Source organism: Pristiophorus japonicus, chromosome 1, assembly GCF_044704955.1.
Source record: "Pristiophorus japonicus isolate sPriJap1 chromosome 1, sPriJap1.hap1, whole genome shotgun sequence".
NCBI classification, from domain to species: domain Eukaryota; kingdom Metazoa; phylum Chordata; class Chondrichthyes; family Pristiophoridae; genus Pristiophorus; species Pristiophorus japonicus.
The window spans coordinates 110,493,427-110,513,495 of NC_091977.1; the positions used below are offsets into that span (position 1 = coordinate 110,493,427).

Consider the following 20,069-nt stretch of genomic DNA (forward strand, 5'->3'; position numbering starts at 1 on the left):
TGCATACGGCTTTGCCAGGATAGTGACCAGCCCCATGATGCAGGGCGCCATCAATTGCACCCGCGTGGCTTTTGGGTGGTGCATGACAATCCTGACATCTTCTGTAACCGTAAAGACTACCACTCACTTAATGTGCAGTTGGTGTGTGACCATGCACAGTGAATCCCCAATGTTGAGGGAGGAAGGAGGCAGGCAGACAATCAGCCTTCACGACGGGCTGTCCGTGACCGGCTAATCAGACTCTGATTCGCATGATTGAAACCCCAAATCCCCATTGCTCACCACATCCCCATCATACCATCCCTGTCTCGCGGTGTCGGCAGACCCGACCTGGGTGGAAACAGCAGAAGCAGGAGCCAGCCACCACAGGGAGCAGCGCAAGCCACCCTGAGAAGGCAACGGAACCACAGAGGGTGACAAAACCAGCGTCACATGATCCCAGGTAGCTGATTGGAGGTCGAGCCCAGCAGTAGGGTCGGGGCCCAGGAGAGGTCAGCAAGCAGTGAGCAGCGGGAGGCCCGGAGGTCAGCGAGGAGAGGCAGGCCGGAAGGTTGGCGAAGAGAGGGAGGCCCGGAGGTCAGCGAAGCCCTGAGGTCGGAGAGGAGAGGGAGGCCTGGAGGTTGGAGAGCAGCGGGAAGCTCGGTGGTTGGCGAGACCCGGAGGTCGGAAGTAGCAAGGAACGGAGGTCGAGGCCCAGAAGCGGCGCAGCGTAGACCAGCAGCGAGTTCGTGAGGCCACCACTGCGACCTATGAAACCCAGGGAGAGAGGTCCTGCAGAAAGGAGGACAGTAGGAGTATGTACTTGGCCCATACAGTAGAGCCTGGTCTACAGTCGTCTTGGAGCCCCTTGCCACTGTACCAAGACCTTGCTCTGTCAAGCTGTGTGGTAGCTGGTGTGCAACGGGCACTCCGCGTTAAAAGAATTAATGCATCTTCCACTTTTCAAAATGAAGTTCGGGATCTGGAACGTCAGAACCCATATGGACAACCCCAACAGTGATAGACCGAAACGGTGAACTGCTATCGTTGCCTGGGAGCTTAGATGTTTTGACATCGACATCGCCGCCCTAAGTGAGACTCGGCGGGCAGGGGAAGGCCAGCTCAAGAAACATAAGAACATAAGAATTAGGAACAGGAGTAGGCCATCTAGCCCCTCGAGCCTGCTCCGCCATTCAAAAAGATCATGGCTGATCTGGCCGTGGACTCAGCTCCACTTACCCGCCCGTCACCCGTAACCCTTAATTCCCTTATTGGTTAAGAATCTATCTATCTGTGATTTGAATACATTCAATGAGCTAGCCTCAACTGCTTCCCTGGGCAGAGAATTCCACAGATTCACAACCCTCTGGGAGAAGAAGTTCCTTCTCAACTCGGTTTTAAATTGGCTCCCCTGTATTTTGAGGCTGTGCCCCCTAGTTCTAGTCTCCCCGACCAGTGGAAACAACCTCTTTGCCTCTATCCTGTCTATCCCTTTCATTATTTTAAATGTTTCTATAAGATCACCCCTCATCCTTCTGAACTCCAACGAGTAAAGACCCAGTCTACTCAACTGGAGGATACACCTTCTTTTGGAAAGGTAAACCAGAAGAAGATCAGCACCTCCATGGGGTTGGCTTCATCATAAAAAATGAGCTGGTTGGTCGTCTCAGAGACTCCCCCTGCGAGATAAAAGAACGCATCATGACACTTCGGATCACCCTAGCCCGGAACCAGTGCGTCCCAGTCTTCAGCGTGTACGCTCCAGCCTTGAACAATACCTTTCCGAGTACCGACAGACGACAAGCTGATCCTCCTGGGTGACTAACGCCAGAGTTGGAAAGGCCACAGACTTCTGGGGAGGTGTGATTGGCAGAGAGGGGGTAGGGAAAACCAACTCCAATGATACCTTCCTCCTGACGAAATGCTTAGAACAGGGCCTTGTCATTACCAACACCCTGTTCCCTCAGAAAGACAAGTATAAGGCTTCAAGCATTGGCATCTGCTAGACTACGTTATTGTCCAAGCGAGGGACCGCAAGGACGTGCGCATCACCCGCGCCATGACAGGAGCTGACGACTGCTGGACGGACCACCGCCTAATTCGGTCTGTCATCACCATCAACATTGCCCCAGAGCAGCGACGGCAACAGAAATGATGCTGCAGGAAAATCAATGCTGGAGCACTCTACGACCTGGCTAAGAAAGCGCTATTCAGTCAGCGACTCACTGCCACCCTGGCGACTCCCAGTGACCCAGAGCTGCAGAATGTCCACAACGCCTGGTCTGCCCTCAAGGCCTTCATAATTTGCACCTGTGAAGAGACGCTCGGTCATTCGACCAGGAAACACCAAGACTGGCTCGAGGAGGATGACCAGGAGATCCAGGAACTAATATGCCGCAAGCACAAGGCATTCTTGAACTGGAAACAGTAACACAACTAGAGAGCAAGAAAGCAGCTCTACAGACATCTGAAGGCCGAGGTCCAACAAAACACTCGCGACCTAAAGAACAGATGGTGGGTGGAGAAAGCACAGGAGATCCATCAATTAACCGACAACCATGACATGCGTGGATTCTTCAGTGCAGTCAAGATCACCTACAGCCCAAGCACCCAAGGCCCTACCCCACTGCTGGCCAAGAACGGAGAGGTACTTATCAAGGACAGAGAGGCAGTCAGTGCTCACTGGAAGGAGCACTTCGAAGATCTCCTCAACCAAGCCTCTGTTTTCGACATGAATGTCCTCCACTCCATCCTGCAGCATGCTATCTGCCACTATCTCAGCACAACCCCAGCCCGGCTAAAGGTAGGAAAGGCTATCTGACAACTGAAAAACAACAAGGCTTCAAGAGCAGATGGAATCCCCGCCCAAGCACTAAAGCATGACGGAGAAGCACTTTTGGAGCAAATACACAATCTCATTTTTCTCAACTGGAAGGAAGAGAGCATGCCAGAGGATTTCAGAGACGCGGTAATCGTGACCATCTTCAACAAAGGCGACAAGTCCGATTATGGTAACTACAGAGGAATTTCCCTGCTGCCTGCCACAGGGAACGTCATCGCAAGAATCCTCCTCAATCGCCTTCTCCCTGTGGCTGAAGAACTCCTCCGAGAGTCGCAATGCGGATTCCGCCCACTAAGAGGCACAACTGACATGATCTTCACCACGCGGCAAATACAAGAGAAATACAGGGAGCAGCACCAACCCTTGTACATGGCCTTCTTTGACCTCACAAAGCCCTTTGACACTGTAAACCGTGAGGGATTATGGAGTGTCCTCCTCAAATTCGGCTGCCCCCCAAAAGTTTTCACCATCCTTCGCCTGCTTCACAACGACAAGCAAGACGTGATTCTGACCAACGGTCCACCACAGATCCATTATCATTGCACCAACGCTCTTCTCGATCTTCCTTGCTGTAATGCTCCATCTCACACTCAGTAAGCTCCCCGCTGGAGTGGAACTAATCTGCAGAACAAAATGGAAACTGTTCACCCTCCGCCACCTCCAGGCCAGATCCAAGGTCGTCCCATCCTCTGTCATTGAATTACAGTATGCAGACAATGCCTGTGTCTGCTCACATTCGGAGGCCGAACTCCAAGCCATCGTCAACACCTTCACCGAAGCGAACATCTGTAAGACAAAGGTCCTCTACCAACCTGCCTCCGCCACACAGTACTGCCCCCCCGGTTATCAATATCCTCGACGAGGCCTTGGACAACGTGGACCATTTTCCATACCTCGGGAGCCTACTGTCAACAAGGGCAGAGATCGACGATGAGGCCCAACACTGCCTTCAGTGTGCCAGTGCAGTCTTCGGTCACCTGAGGAAGAGAGTGCTTGAAGACCAGGATCTCAAACTCGCCACCAAGCTCATGGTCTACAGAGCAGTAGTGATACCCGCCCTCCTATATTCCTCAGAGACATGGATTATGGACAGCAGGCACCTCAAAGCACTGGAGAAGTACCACCAATGCTGCCTCCGCAAGATCCTGCAAATCCATTGGCAGGATAGGCGCACCAACATCAGCGTTCTCGCTCAGGCGAATATCCCCAGCATCGAAGCACTGATCACGCTCAATCAACTCCGTCATCAGCATGCCCGATACGAGACTTCCAAAACAATCTACTTGGAGCTCTGACATGGCAAGCGAGCCCCAGGTGGGCAGAGGAAATGCTTCAAGGACACCCTCAAAGTCTCCTTGAAAAAGTGCAACATTCCCACCGACACCTGGGAATCCCTTGCCCAAGACCGCACAAAGTGGAGGAAAAGCATCCGGGAAGGTGCCGAACACCTTGAGTCTTTACGCCGAGAGCAAGCTGAAGCCAGTGGAAGGAGCGCACGGCAACCCAAGCACCCGATCCATCCATTCCTTCAAACACCACCTGCCCCACCTGTGACAGAGACTGTAGGTTCCGCATAGGACTCATCAGTCACATGAGAACTCAATTTTAGCCTGGAAGCAAGTCATCCTCGACTCCGAAGGACTGCCTAATAAGAAGATATCACAGCATCCTCCTGGGCACAAAGCTGAAATGAGGCACACCACAACAGATTCCAAACAAATAGATAAATGTATTTATAATCACATCTCACATATTTACATTAATACTATTAACTAATCACCTAATGTCTGTCTTTCGTGTGCCCTTTCCTGATCTAGTGCTCCCCCAGTGGCTGCAGCAGGGCTGGTGGAAGGCTGCTGAGTTTTCATGTGGGAGACTTCAGATGGCCTTACAGGACGACCTCGACCAGCTGTGGACATAGAAGGCCCAGCTGTAGGCTGCACTACCTCGGCATGTGCAGCAGCAGTCTGGGTTGGCTGGCTGACAGACAGTGACAATGGCAGTGGAGGAAGGAAGAATGCAGTCATCCTGCGAGAGGACAGCAGGCTCCTGCTCCACTGACCCACTGCCACTCCGCCCCTCAGCATTCGTGGCAATCTATTGGAGCACAGATTGCTGAACTGCTGCAACACCCTGAAAACCCCAGTTGACGGTGGTAGACCAAAACATGATGGCAGTCAGAGTTTGCGTGGCTTCAAGCTGTGATTGAATGAGAGCAGTCTGAGCTGGGGTGGCCTCAAGCCGAGACTGCATGACAGAAATCTGAGCTTGGGTGGCATCGCGCTGAGACTGTATGAGAGCAGTCAAAACTTGGATGGCACCAAGCAGAGAGTGCATGAGAGCAGTCTGAGCTTCCTCTGCAGCACTGAGACGTTGGGTCGCTTCCGCCTATGCTGCAATGGAAGCCACGGCCTCTATGGGAGTGTACCATCATTTCTAGACAGGAAATCCTGGGCTCTTTGCTCTGTGCAGAACCTCATGCAATATTGGAGGTGGACTCGTTCATGCTCCTTGACATTGCCGAGAGGAACTCTGGCATCCTTGCCATTGCACCTATCATTTCTGTGTGCATGCCCATCAGCTTTCTTCTGAAGGGATCCCCATCGAGATCCTTATCTGAGTCCTGTGCAGCAGAACTTACGCGCAAACTCTCCCTCCAGGGAACTGGCCCCCAAGCTACCCTTTTCCCCTGGCCTTTCTGCAGCCCATTCATGCCTGGTGCCTCACCCTGTGTAGATCCTGCAGCTACACTAGCCTCTAAATGACACATACTGCCGGAGTCTGAGCTGGTATCTGCTCGCCCTCTGTGGTGCCTTTGGGAACAGGCTGCTCAGGTGCTTGCTGAAAGGCACAAGAGTCGGGTTCTGGTGAGGACATGGTAGAGGGTGGGGAACGAGAAATGCATGCATATAGCCTGAGTAGCTTGAAAGTGAGAAAATGTATTATTTTGCTATTCTGGCTTTCATTTTAAAGATACATTTATTTTCAGAGTTTTTTTGTTTTCTTGAAATTTAAAGCAATGGAACTGGCACATGTACTCCACCTTCCTCCCCTACCACTTGAGGAAAAAATAATCAGGTAGCTGTACTTCAGCTAAAAGAAGCTAATAATTGTTACTTGTCCTAAGGTTTACAGTTTCCAAATAACAAATGTTCTGCGTGTGTGTCTGCAAAACTATACAGCATCCAAATAATGTGTTTGTTGTAGCCTTTACAGACTCCTCGTCAATGGATGCCAGCTCACAGATGAAAGCATCAATATTTTGATTAAAAAGCACAGAACAAGGTAATGCCTTTTCTTTACTGCTAACATTGATCTGTGGTGATGTCCTTCAGTAAAAAGTAAGGTTCTAGAGCACATGTAGAGAAAAGATTAGGAACAGTAGTTTGGTCATGAGGTCTTCTTTGGGTTTATCCCCTGTGCAAGAACAAAAGTAAGCTGAGACATGGGGGCATATTTTTCTCTTATTGCACTTGGGCATATTGGATCACCCGGGCTCAGCACCTGTAGCAACAATCAAGCAGGAAGGATTGTACACCCATAACAACTTGCCTGATGTTTTTTTGTATATTATTTTAATTGGGTGGAATGTCAGGTGGCCTCCATTACTGGCCTGCTTGGGGCTGGATTTTCAGCTTTCTGTTTTTTTTCAGCGGAAACAATAGCGATACGTGAAACTTACCGTTTTCGCTGCGCTACTGTTGTTAGGCCGAACATTCGGGTTTTACGTTTGCATCGGTAAGGGGGATGTTGCACGAGGATTCACGGCGCAAAAACATGAGTTTTGCCAAATTTAGTCTGGGGCCGGGAGCACTGCGAGCGAGGCCTTTGCGGGGGTGGGGGGTGGGGGAATTCCCTAAAACATTTACAAGACACTTATCTATCGAATTGCTGAAAAAAATTAAAATAATAAAAACTATAACTTACCTTCATTACAGGTGTTCATACTTACCGCTGCTGGCAGGGCTGCACTGACATGTTTGACCTGTCGGTATTCTGAGCTTGGCGTACGGGTTGGGAGAGTGCCGAAAGTCCAATGGTAACGCAATCCGTGGCGTTGCACGTCGGCGCACCTCTCCCCGGCGGTATGTTCCATTGCCGCCGCAAACAGGTACCCGAGGATCCCGCTAGGGCTTTGCGACCGGGTTTGCGCCGCGGAGGGTCAAATCACAGCCAAAACCCTGTCGCAAACTTCTCAAAAATCCGGCCCAGTGTTTTCCTTTATACACTGCACCCAAGTAATCCAATGCACCAAGCACAGTAACAGAAAATCTGCCTCCAAGAGTGCAAGATGTTTATAAGGGAAGGAGACAAGGCTGGAAACATTCCGGTGAATGTATGCACATTACTTTTTGATAGAGCCCACAAAACTATGTGTGTATTAGAGTCTGTTGGAAGTCCAGAAAATGTTTATATTCTAAGCAGTGTTGTATCTGTTAGCTCTCATTATACTAAGGACTTCACTGTGAAGGAAGCATATTAATCAGTACCACTTAATTTGTATTAGTGGAGTTACACTGCCTACAGTCACTGGTGTTCTGATTGCCTAAACTACAAACCCCATTGCCCATGCACAATTCATGGCAGCGCGATGCAGATGTGAGTTGTGGAAAGAGTTGCGGAGGAAAGAGCGTGCGACTCATTTCTCTTGGCAACACACACATAAGAACATAAGAAATAATAAGCAGTAGTGTTGATCAGTCTGACTCACTGATAGAGGACCGATTGGAAGATTGGAAGCTGTAGTGTTGATCAGTTTGACTCACTGATAGAGGACCGATTGGAAGCTATAGTATTGATCAGTCTGACTCACTGATAGAGGACCGATTGGAAGCTGTGTTATTGATCAGTCTGACTCACTGATAGAGGACCGATTGGTAGCTGTAGTGTTGATCAGTCTGACTCACTGATAGAGGACTGATTGGAAGCTGTGTTATTGATCAGTCTGACTCACTGATAGAGGACCGATTGGAAGCTGTAGTATTGATCAGTCTGACTCATTGATAGAGGACTGATTGGAAGCTGTAGTATTGATCAGTCTGACTCACTGATAGAGGACTGATTGGAAGCTGTAGTATTGATCAGTCTGACTCACTGATAGAAGACTGATTGGAAGCTGTAGCTCTGATTCTTAATGGTACTTTGCTACAACTGTTTTTAAATTTCACTGACATGACGAGTGTAATGTCTGTAAGCTTGTAATGTTTGTAGCTCCACACTGTGGATGTGGACGTATTGTGTACTGCAATTGCAGAGTTAATCATTAAACAGAACCAGGCAATTCCGGAGACTTCCGAGAGAGCTGCCTGCCATGTTAGAAAGCTGTGTGTGCTGTGCTCTGTGAAGATATCACATTTGGCGACGGAAGATGGGATTTTTCGGGTGATTTAAAGCTTAAATTTTGTTGGTGAAGGATTCAGCCAGCCGACAGAGAGACTTTGGAAGTTTCTGTCTTTGGAAAATGCTACAAAAATCCGAGGTAAAATACAGCACACGGTGTGAACAGCTAGAGATTAAAATGGCAGGTGTAATCGGACATTTGGGGGCATATAGACACGACCGGGAATGTTTTAAAGCGTATGTGGATTGGCTAGAAATGTATTTCACTGCAAATAACATAATCGAAGTTCCAGACAATGCAGTCCAGAACCGGGCTGTGTTGGAACGTAAGAAAGTGATCTTCTTATTGGAGGCAGGTCCGACATTGTATGAAACTCTTGTAAATTTGCTTATGCCTGACAAGCCAAAGGACACAATGCTTAAAGAGATTTTAATGAAGCTGGAGCAGCACTATAACCCCAAACCGTTAGAAATTGCTGAAAGCTATCGTTTTGAGATTGCTTGTCAGACAGCAAGGTCGATGAGCATGGCCAAACAATATTCCCAAGAATTAAATAATAATTACGGTCGTCAGTCAACCGAGGTAAATCACCTGCAGGTTCAAAGTAAAAGACGGGCATGGCCGAAAGTCTCAGGAACTAGAAATTCTAACAGAGCGTCGAAGTCATGCTATAGGTGCCTGGGACAACACATTGCTCAAAGTTGTCCATATGTGAAGGCAGAGTGTTTCTTCTGCAGAAAGACTGGGCATCTTGCGAAGGCATGCCGACTGAAGGGTAAACCAGTTTTTACAGGTATGAGTCCGGCGTTCAAAGCTATGAGTAGAAATCCAAAGAGACTACATAGCACGGAAGAACAACAACAGGACGAGGAGATGTTAGAGTTACACGTCATCAGGAGCACGAGGTTAATGGGCAGCAATTCGGAAATCATCAAAATCCACATAGACGTTGTGGGATTCAAGATACCAATGGAAATTGACACAGGTGCATCCATGAGTGTAGTACCGGAGTCACTGTACCGTGACAAATTGCGTGATTTCCAACTGGAGAAATCCAAGATAGAGCTGCGAGGCTACTCGGGAGAGAACATTCCTGTGGTAGGTCGTATCACCGTACCGGTGAAATATAAAAATCAATTTCAGAACTTGCCTCTAATAGTAGTGAAAGGAGACAAGTCTGCCTTACTAGGAAGAAATTGGTTGAGCTCACTGAAGCTGGATTGGAGTAAGATTTTCTGTGTGGAAACGAGATTTTCATCAACGGATGAGGTTATCAAGAAGTATCCGAAGGTGTTCTGCGAAATGGGCAGTCTGATCCATGGCTTCAAGGCAAGTGTCAGGGTACAGAAGGACGCTAGATCGGTTTACTACAAGCCACGTTCTGTACTATATGCACTCAAGGAGAAAGTTGAGCAAGAACTCAAAAGACTAGAGACTAAGAACATTATTTGTAAGATAGGTCGATGTAATTGGGCTACACCCATTGTTGTTGTACCTAAGTCCGATGGTAAGGTAAGATTGTGTGGTGATTATAAAGTAACCGTAAACCAGGTTCTAGAGGGTAATGTCCCTAATACATTGCCGAATATAGAAGATTTGTTCACAACACTGACAGGTGGTCAGATCTTCTCAAAACTGGATCTTATGAATGTCTACTTACAGCTTGAACTAGATGAGGAGTCCAAGTCATGTTTGCCTATACATACTCATCCAGGCCTATATCAATTTAATAGGCTACCGTTTGGAGTGTCTTCCGCCCCTGCCATATTCCAAGGGGTGATGAACCAGATTTTGCAAGGTATTGAAGGGGTAGTTTGGGTGACATACTAATTTCAGCACCAAATAGGCAAATTCTTAATAACATATTGAATTAAGTCCTCAAACGGCTAGAGAAGCACAGAGTACGAGTGTCTGCTCGTAAGTGTGAGTTATTTAAAAACTCAGTGGAGTACTTAGGGTACAGAGTAGGCAAAGATAGTTTACATCCAACCATGGAAAAATTGGATGCGATCAGAAATGCACCCACTCCCAGGAATGTCACTGAACTTCGTTCATTCTTGGGTCTTTTGGACTATTATGGGAAGTTCCTACCAAATTTGGCAACAGTATTACATCCACTGAATTAACTTTTGAAAAAACAGATCCATTGAAAGTGGTCAAAAGAATGCAATACAGCAATCAAGGAGTGTAAAGGCATATTGGTAGAGAGCACCATGTTAGTCCAACATATCTAAGGAGATTAAGCTAGCATGTGATGCCTCTCCCAATGGAGTTGGGGCAGTGATCTCTCATGTATTAAGTAGTGGGGAGGAGAGACCAATTGCTTTTGCTTCAGGCATTCTCAGTGCCAGTGAGAGTAATTATCTGCAAATTGAAAGGGAAGCTTTGGCATTAATTTTTGGGGTCAAGATGTTTCACAAATATTTGTATGGTCGTAAGTTTACTATCGTTACGACGATAAGCCCCTAACAGCCATCCACCATCCAAAGTCCCCAGTTCCAACATTAGCTGCAGCCCGAATGCAGAGATGGGCTTTGATTTTGTCAGCATATACATATGATATTGAATACAGATGATCAGCTGATAACAGTAATGCTGATGCAATGTCTAGATGCCTTCCCCATCAGAAGTTACACCTGATAGGGAAGAAGTGCTTTAATTTTTCATACATTGATGAACTGCCAGTCACAGCTGAAGAGATTGGTAGAGCAACCATACGTGACCCAGTGATGTCAAAGGTGTATGAGTATATTGCAAATGGATGCCCAAACCAGGTAACAGATAAACATACACATCCATTCTTCATTCGTAGGAATGAATTATCAGTAGATAAAGACTGTATCATGTGGGGTGCAAAAGTGGTTATACCAAATAAATTCACGTCCAAATTATTAGGAGACCTCCATGACCAGCACTTGGGAATGTGCTTGACCAAGAGTTTTGCACGCAGTTATTTATGGTGACCAGGTCTTGATAAAGATATAGAGTACATCGTGAGTCAGTGTACAACATGTCAATCGGTAAGCAAGCAACCACCACCAGTACCGTTACAGCCATGGAAATGGCCTCCCAGGGTGTGGCAAAGGTTACGTATTGATTTTGCTGAGTTAGAAGGACAACAATTGTTCATTGTGATTGATAGCCATTCGAAGTGGGTTGAGGTGTTTCCAATGTGGAAAATAACAAATAAAACATTGGACATTTTACGAAAATTATTTTCTGCATTTGGCCTCCCTGAAGAGATTGTTTCAGATAATGGACCACAATTTCATTCAGAAGAATTTGCACAATTCATGAGCAAAAATGGTGTGAAACATACCAAGGTTCCACCATACCATCCTGCTTCGAATGGTGCAGCAGAGCGCACTGTACAAATTGTAAAACGTGCCCTCATAAAACAAATGTTAGATCCAAATCCAAGGAAACGACAGTTGTCATTGAATCACAAATTGGCTAATTTTTTGATTACATATCGAAATACTCCTCATACAACTACTGGTAGAACACCAGCAGAGTTGTTTCTCAAATGACAGCCACGAACCAAATTCTCGTTGTTAAAGCCAAATTTGGCACAGTCCGTAGAAGAGACACAATTAAGACAGAAAGAGAATCAGGATAGAGGTAGAGTAAAAGAGAGAAGTGTGAAATTAAACCAGAAGGTGAGAGTGAAGAACCATCACCATAAATGGTTAAAGTGGTTACCAGGAAGAGTGGTGAAGATATGTGGTCCTCGCACATATTTGGTAAAGATGTTTGATAATGGACAGGTTAGGTTTGTTCCTATTAATCATATTTTGCCTACAGACATGGAAGGAGTTGAAGGTGGGACTGATTCAATTATTTCTGACTCATCAGATAGTTTTGATATACCAGTAGCAAATCCTAAATCCAATGTACTGGAAACAATTCCGGGAGAGAATCAGAATGAAAGTTTGAGTCCGAGTCAGGAAAACAAAGAGCCTGAAGTTAGAGTGAGTTCAAATGAAAATCAAGGAAATTCCGTGGAGGAAAACATTCCTCAGGATGAGCCTCGAATGAGTGTGAAATCGACACCATGTTTGGAAGGTTCTGTTCGAGAGCAAAGGTATCCTCTTCGAAACAGAAAACAAGTGGTAAAGTTAAATTTGTAAATATGGAAAAAAATAAGTCTATATCCTGTGTTATGTATAAACATGAAAGTTATGTATGATGTTTGTTATGATGGCTTCTTCATTAAGGAGGGAGAAGTGCAATGTCTGTAAGCTTGCAATGTTTGTAGCTCCACACTGTGGATGTGGACGTATTGTGTACTGCAATTGCAGAGTTAATCATTAAACAGAACCAGGCAATTCCGGAGACTTCCGAGAGAGCTGCCTGCCATGTTAGGAAGCTGTGTATGCTGTGCTCTGTGAAGATATCACAACGAGGAAAAAGAAAATCGATGATTTTTGAAATGTTGCTAAAGTAAGAACTTTTCAAGCATCTCATTTAATTTTTTTTTTCTTGACACCTTTTCTGATTTTTATCCTTTTGCAGGTAACTTAGAAAATATCCTCTACCAGATAGGAAGGTGGGACAGACTTGACCGTTAATTTTATCAACAACGGCCGGCTATAAAGTGTAGTTTTAGCCAACATGTGGCATTTTATTTATTAGGCTGCCTGAGGATTAGCAAATTTCCATCCCTGATGGTTGAAATGTGGTTTCTAAATGGTTTAGATTGAGATACTAATCTGTTCTACATCATGACACTTCATCATTTGCATTTTCTGAATAGATTAATGAGAATGTTATATTTGGTATAAAAGTTCAGGCTCTAGATGAAGATGACAGAATAACCAATGTAGTTTTTCATTGCTATGGATACATAATTGGAGCCCTGTAATTAATTTTGTAGAAAGTCTGAACTGAATTACGTTATTTTTGTTACACAGCAAGGAGCCAAGGTCTCTTCAAAGCCATCTGCTGTTTCAAGTAATTAGTGCCACTTTATGGCCTGATTGTGATGTTCTCACTTCATAAATTAGCACTGCAGTACTAAGAATCAGTGTATTCAGAGAGAATGGAGTCATGTGACACAATTACATTTACATAAGAAATAACATTTGTATCTCCAACATTCTGATATTGGTATGATCTTTCATTTTGGCTATTGTGATCTTGTTTTGTTTCCTCTTAATGTTCTCCTCATTATCACCAGAGCAATTGTGACTAAAACTTATCACTAAACCTGTGAATAGTGAAAGATGTAGCAGAATGTTTTACTGCATGTACAGTGGAATCCAGTTACAATGATTTGAGTTGGACAAGTGCCCAAACAATCATTATCCTAAGGTGGCAATATCATGATGTCCTCTGGAGCAGCTGTTCCGACCAAAGGCCGACATCTTAACCAGAGCCTTGCTCAGATATTTAGATTGCCAGTGAGTACCTTGGTTGAAGAGCTGAGCAATGCTCTGAACTACCACTTGCATTAAACTGTCGGAGTGACCTCCACTCATGCGTTCCGATGAAGAATGGCACTCATATGGGGCTCTGGTTGGAAAGTCATGGGTCTGAAGCCCCTGATTTTCTCTCAATTCATTTAAATGGATGGAAAATGATGAGCAATCTAAACATCTGAGCAGGGCTCTTCTTAAAGTATTGGCCTTTGGTCGCAACAGCTGCTCCAGAGGATATCATGATATTGTCACCTTAGCCTAATGATCATCAGGGATAGAATTGAAAAATAGGGAAGTTATGCTAAAGCTGTATCGAATCTTGGTTCGACCATACTTAGAGTACTGTGTGCAGTTCTGGTTTCCATATTATAGAAAGGATATAGAGGCACTGGAGAAGGTGTAGAGAAGATTTACAAGGATGATACCAGAAATGTGAGGGTATACATATCAGGAAAGGATGAACAGGTGAGGTCTCTTTTCTCTTGAAAAAGAAGGCTGAGGGGTCACCTAATAAAAGTCTTTAAAATTATGAAAGGTTTTGGGATAGAGTGGATACAGCAGAATGTTTCCAATTGTGGGGAAGAGCATAACTAGAGGTCATCAATATAAGATATTCACCAAGAAATCCAATAGGGAATTCAGAAGAAACTTCTTTACCCAAAGAGTGGTGAGAATGTGGAACTCTCTACCACAGGGAGTGGTTGAAGCCAATAGTTTGGTTGAATTTAAGAGTATATGAAGGAGAAGGGAATAGAGGGTTATGCTGATAGATTTAGATGAGGAAAGATGGGAGGAGGCTCGAGAGGAGCATAAATGCTGGCATGGACTGGTTGGGCCGAATGGCCTGTTTCTGTGCTGTAGATGCTATGTAATCCTATGAGCTGCGGGTCCGCAATTTCCCAACCAGCACTTTCTGTGAACACCGCGCTTCGCAGGACGTGTCCGATCGTATAATCAGCTATTATAAATTCACTTTTAGCACTTTGAAATGTCACTAACACCTAGAAGGGGACAAGGCTCACAATTTTTCATTTATAAGTGCCAGAATATTCATACTTGCTGCATTAAATGTGGGGTATCTGAAATTCCTGGGTTGGGGAAAGGCATAAGTTGGCAATTATGCCTTGGTGGAGTCAGGAACCTCTGATGAGGCAAATGTACATCAGGGCTTAACATCCGTAAGACAAAGGTCCTCCACCAGCTTGTCCCACCGCACAGCACTGCCCTCCAATTATCAATATTCACGGTGTGGCCTTTGACAACGTGGACCATTTCCCATATCTCGGGAGCCTCTTATCAGCAAAGGCAGACATTGATGTGGAGATTCAACATCGCCTCCAGTGCGCCAGAGCAGCCTTTGGCCGCCTGAGGAAAAGAGTGTTGGAAGACCTGGCCCTCAAATCTACCACCAAGCTCATGGTCGACAGGGCTGTAGTAATACCCGCTCTCCTGTATGGATCTGAGGCATGGACGATGTATAGAAGGCACCTCAAGTCGCTGGAGATATATCACCAACGATGTCTTCGCAAGATCCTGCGGATTCCCTGGGAGGACAGGCGCACCAACATCACTGTTCTCGTCCAGGCTAACATCCCCATTATTGAAGCACTAATCACACTCGATCAGCTTCTCTGGGCAGGCCACATAGTTCGCATGCCAGATACGAGACACCCTAAGCAAATGCTTTATGCGGAGCTTCGTCATGGTAAACGAGCCAAAGGTGGGCAGCGGAAGCATTACAAGGGCACCCTCAAAGCCTCCCTGGCAAAATGCGACATCACCACTGATACCCGGGAGACCCTGGCCAAAGACCACCCGAGGTGCAGAAAGTGCATCCGGGAGGGCGTTGAGTTCTTCGAGTCTCAACGCAAAGAGCGTGAAGAGGTCAAGCGCAGACAGTGGAAAGAGCGCGCAGCAAACCAGCCCTACCCACCCCTTCCCTCGACAAATGTCTGTCCCACCTGTGACAGGGTCTGTGGCTCTCGTATTGGATTGTTCAGCCACCAGAGAACTCACTTTGGGAGTGGAAGCAAGTCTTCCTTGATTCCAAAGGACTGCCTATGATGGTGATATCAGGGTTCCACTGTTTCAGAGCGCACTCTCCCAGTGGCAGCCACATGCACATGATAGGGCAGAATGACGTCATCTGTCCTAAATTCTGTGACTTTTGCTTTCCCACCCATCCTTGACACTGCATCAGTATTTAAAAGGCGCAGTTTGTCAGCACGAGTGTAAGTCCTTTTTTAAAGAGGCATCGTTGAACTTAGATTGCTTATGGAGATTTTGGCCATATGTTGGGACTCACTGCTTGTAAAGCAAAAAAATATTTATTCTTATATTGAGGAACGCCCACCCCCCCTTCTACATTCTGCATTGCCCTTGAAAGGCATTGCATTTCCAAACAAGCACTTAATTAGAATCTCAGGGCTGCTCAATGGGCTTCCCAAAGGGAATTTCCACTTTACAGGGCAGCAGACACATTGGAACACTACCACCTGCAAGTTTCCCTCCAAGCCACACAACATCCTGACTTGGAAATATATCATCGTTCCTTCATTGTCGCTGGGTCAAAATCTTGGAACTCCCTCTCTAACAGCGCTGTGGGAGTACCTTCACCGTAAGGACTGCAGCGGTTCAAGAAGGCGGCTCACCACCACCTTCTCAAGGGTAATTAGAGATGGACAATAAATGCTGGCCTTGCCAGCGACGCCCATATTCTATGAATAAATAAAAAAACTTGATCTATATGTTGGAAAAAGAGGAACAGCAGGAACTTGTAACAGAAGGCAGATTAATCAGGCAGCACCAGAGAATGGCCAGACCAACCCAGCACTACCCATTGTAAGGGGTGGTCTCGGGTATCAGGTTCACCTCTGACCTTCTAAGCAGTTCGAATCGCTCACACACCCTTGGGTTCTCAACTCTGGATTTATTTGGAGAATGTGATAAAGTGCAAGAGACAACTGGTTTGGTGCAAAAGAACTTTGGTTTTATTAAAGACAAGAAAATACAATGTTAAGCTTATAATCACTCAATGAAAGAACAGTACATCACACATTCAAAGGGGTGACAGTGAATAGTATACCTCCCACCTCCCAATACCTAACACTGACTAGATTAAACTCCAGGGAAAACAAGGACTATGTTTACCAATCCTTTATGGTCAGTTGGCGGTAGTTTGCGATTTTGGGGTTCGCTGGATTCTGTAGGTTCTGCTTGCCGTACCCCGAACGTCAGAGAAGACTTCTTACTGCGCAATCTTCAGTTGGGTGGTGTCCGCTGGTGCGGTAGGGCGTGTTTTGGACTTATTGGGTAAGTACCGGTTTTCTTTCATTAGAAATAGGTTTCAAAGTGCTTTTAGATAATGTTTCACCTGTTGGTAGTCAGGCCTAGATTGTAGAGTGGAAACTTTCGATTCTTCGGTTTCTTCCTTGTGGAGTTTTGTTTTGAAGTTGGTCGATCGCGGTGGTTTTGGTGGTACCATGTTGGCTGTGGTCGGTTGCTGCCGCGATGGTGATGTTCTTTCTTCCTTTTCCGATTTCAAGACGTCGAGGCTGGAGAAATTAGTTACAACTGCTGCGGTGGTCTCTCTCCCTTTTTGATGCTAGGTTGTTATGTGCATACCTTCTGCTAAGCGTCCCTAGCAGTGTCTTCTGAGGCAATAGCATACCCTTTGTTAAAGCAGGGCCCAGTTATATGTTTGGGGCTGTTCTAATCTTCGCGCCAAATCAGCCCGGATTCTTTGTGTAATTTTTGGCAGGCTTGATATTTCTTTGTCATATTTTGGTGGGCTCATTAAAATGGTAACTTGTCTCAGGTGTGTCGATCTTTTAAATCTGTTTCTTGATGGAAATATTAGCTTGGTATTTGCAATGTCTGTCTGTGCTTGGGTTTTTCATGCGGGCTGGATGGGCCTTTGTTGTTATGCATATGCTGAAATGGCTTTCCAGATTCAGGTTGATGGTTAGCTATCTCTGGGTTAATTGTCGCTATGTTATTGTCTCCTGTGGAGAAGGGTTTTCAAATATCCACAATTCTCCAGACAATTTACTTTAGTTTCAATACCCCAGACAGCTTCAATACTCAAACTGGTTTCTTTGTAGGATAGTCATCCTTTAGTTCTCTAGCCCTGCCCACACAGACTAAATTTGTCTCGTAAAATCCCAAATTCGATTAAAGTTCATAATTTCTTCCATGTGTACTTTAGGATTTCAAAAATTCTGGTAGATAGTAAATAGTTCCAAATTAAATGTCCTTTCCAATGAGTCCAAACACTTGGGGGGGGGGGGGGGGGGGGGCGGTTTCCTACAAATTTTGCACCCTTCATCATCCAGCAGGATCTGTAGACCCAGGTGTATTTTCCAACACCTTTTTCAGGAGCTCCGTCTCAGTAGGCCGTGCTTCAGACAGGTAGTTTTGGAGAAGTTTGTTTCTCCGGACAAATTATCAACCAGCGTCTACAGCATGGACAGCTCTGACTGTGGCAAAGAAAGTGACTGCAGTACTCAACCGTTACACCATAGTGTAAGATTTCTAAATCTCTGGCATTAAGTTGACAACAAGACTGAATCTTTTAAAACAATTTGGAATAGTTAATTAAACACACACACATGCACATCTATCAGCAGTCGTCAGCTATCCTATGGATCAACTTAGTTACAACAGATACAATGTTACAATAATGATTTATAAACAGGTATACGTCACTTCCCTCTGGCAAAGCACACGGCCTGCTTCTTGGTCTGTAGAGAAAGGTCCTGCTTTTGCTGTGTGCTTAAGAAAAGACCCAACAATCTTTGGCTTGACTTATTATACCCCTTAAGGCCATTGTTTCTCAGGGAGCCTCAGGATTGGATCTTGATTCCAGGGCCATTCCTGATTGGCTTCTCCTCATACATGTGTCTGTCTGGAGGGCCGATGCCATTCCTTGATTAGGTTAATGGCGTTCCAATTTCCACTGCTGCCTGTAATCTAGTAATAAAGGTAAAGTGATGTACCGACCAGAAGATGGCTAGTAGGTGGCGCTCGCATGCGGTATACGTCTTTTCTGCCCCCTGCAGGATTCAAGACGCATATGCAATGGACTGTAGTCGATCAGCTCGCGTTTGGCACAGAACTGCAGTGAGGCTTTGTTCTGTGGCCCCGACCTCCAAATGGAAGGCCTGCATGGGATCAGGAGGGATCAGACATGTGGCCTATATCATTGCAGTTTTTAATTTAGCCACAGACTGGGTGTGAGCATCAGTCCATGCCGGGCGAATGTCATCACCCTGCAGTTTTATTAAATCATACAGGGGCTTTGCACACTCTGCAGAGCCTGGGATAAAGTTCCTTCGGTACCCCACCAAACCCAAGAATGATCGTAGGGCTGTTTTGGAAGTGAGTAATGGCAGTCGCTGTATTATCTCCACCTTGTGAGAGTCGGGGGATGATCCCTCTGGAGAAATGGACACTCCTAGAAAGGTGACCTGTTCTTTTACTAATTGAGCCTTACGGGGATTCACCTTTAGTCCCGCCTGAAACAACAATGTCAACAGTTCGTGCAAAAGGAACAGATGCTCCTCCATGCTGTCGGTTGCCAGCAGTAAGTCGTCTACGTACTGCAGCAAGCAGGTAGGGCGGGAAAAGTCTTTTAAAATTGCAGCCATTCTTTTGTGGAATATCGTGAGGGCATTGTGGAACCCTTGAGGCAGGCATGAGCTCTGGTCCTCAATTATGATTGGAAATTGGTCTTCCCTCTTAACAGGGATACTTCAGAATCCATTGGCAATGTCAAGGGTCGAGAACTACATGCAACCAGCAGAAATTTGAGATAATATGGTGCAAGTTTCTCTTACTACCGGTGAGTAGGCTGGTGTTACAGAGTTTAACTTTCTGTAATCAATAGTCAGTCGCCAGCTGCTATCAGACTTTTTAACCGGCCATGTGGGTGAATTGGTCGTGAAAGTGCCTGTCCTAAGAACACCCTGCTCGACTAGGGATTTTATGGTGTCTCAGATGTAAGGGTGACTCTCCCTTGGGGTACTGTTTAGTGAATGAGTGGGGGAGGTCCCTCAATAGATTCTTCGCCTGCCATTTTTCCACAGTCATGCTTGCATGTGGCAAACACCGCTAGGTGTTCCTGAATTAGTTTTGCCACAGCTTCATTTTCACTCCCCGGAGGGTCATACTCAGATGGCTTTTTAATAGCAAAAACCGAGTGAGCATCTGAAATTTCTATCACTCCTGCCTTATCTCTCAATTCCATCCAAACACAGTCCTGATTATAATCTATCACCGTGCCATACTGATCCAACACATCAGTCCCTAAAATTCCCCTTCTGTCGGGGATGGTCATCAGCATCGGCGCTGGGATCTTACAGGTGAGGTCTCCCAAATGAAGTTCAGTGGCCTTCCCTGTATACGCGGTGGTTGTATCACCATTAAACCCTTTAAGGGTCATACAACCCTTGCCCGCCTCTGCGTGGCGTTCAGGTTATGGGGTGTG

The 20,069-nt window shown here is 45.9% G+C and overlaps 1 protein-coding gene across 4 annotated transcripts in view; it reads left to right on the forward strand.

Annotated features, from left to right (window-relative positions):
* The window catches only part of LOC139265471 (uncharacterized), a 359,824-nt gene that overhangs the window by 249,870 nt on the left and 89,885 nt on the right, over positions 1–20,069 (forward strand). For all 4 annotated transcript variants that reach the window (XM_070882494.1, XM_070882503.1, XM_070882514.1 and 1 more), the window contains one exon: positions 6,029–6,106. In XM_070882494.1, coding sequence (XP_070738595.1) covers positions 6,029–6,106 — 78 coding nt within the window. The remainder of the gene's footprint in view (positions 1–6,028; positions 6,107–20,069) is intronic.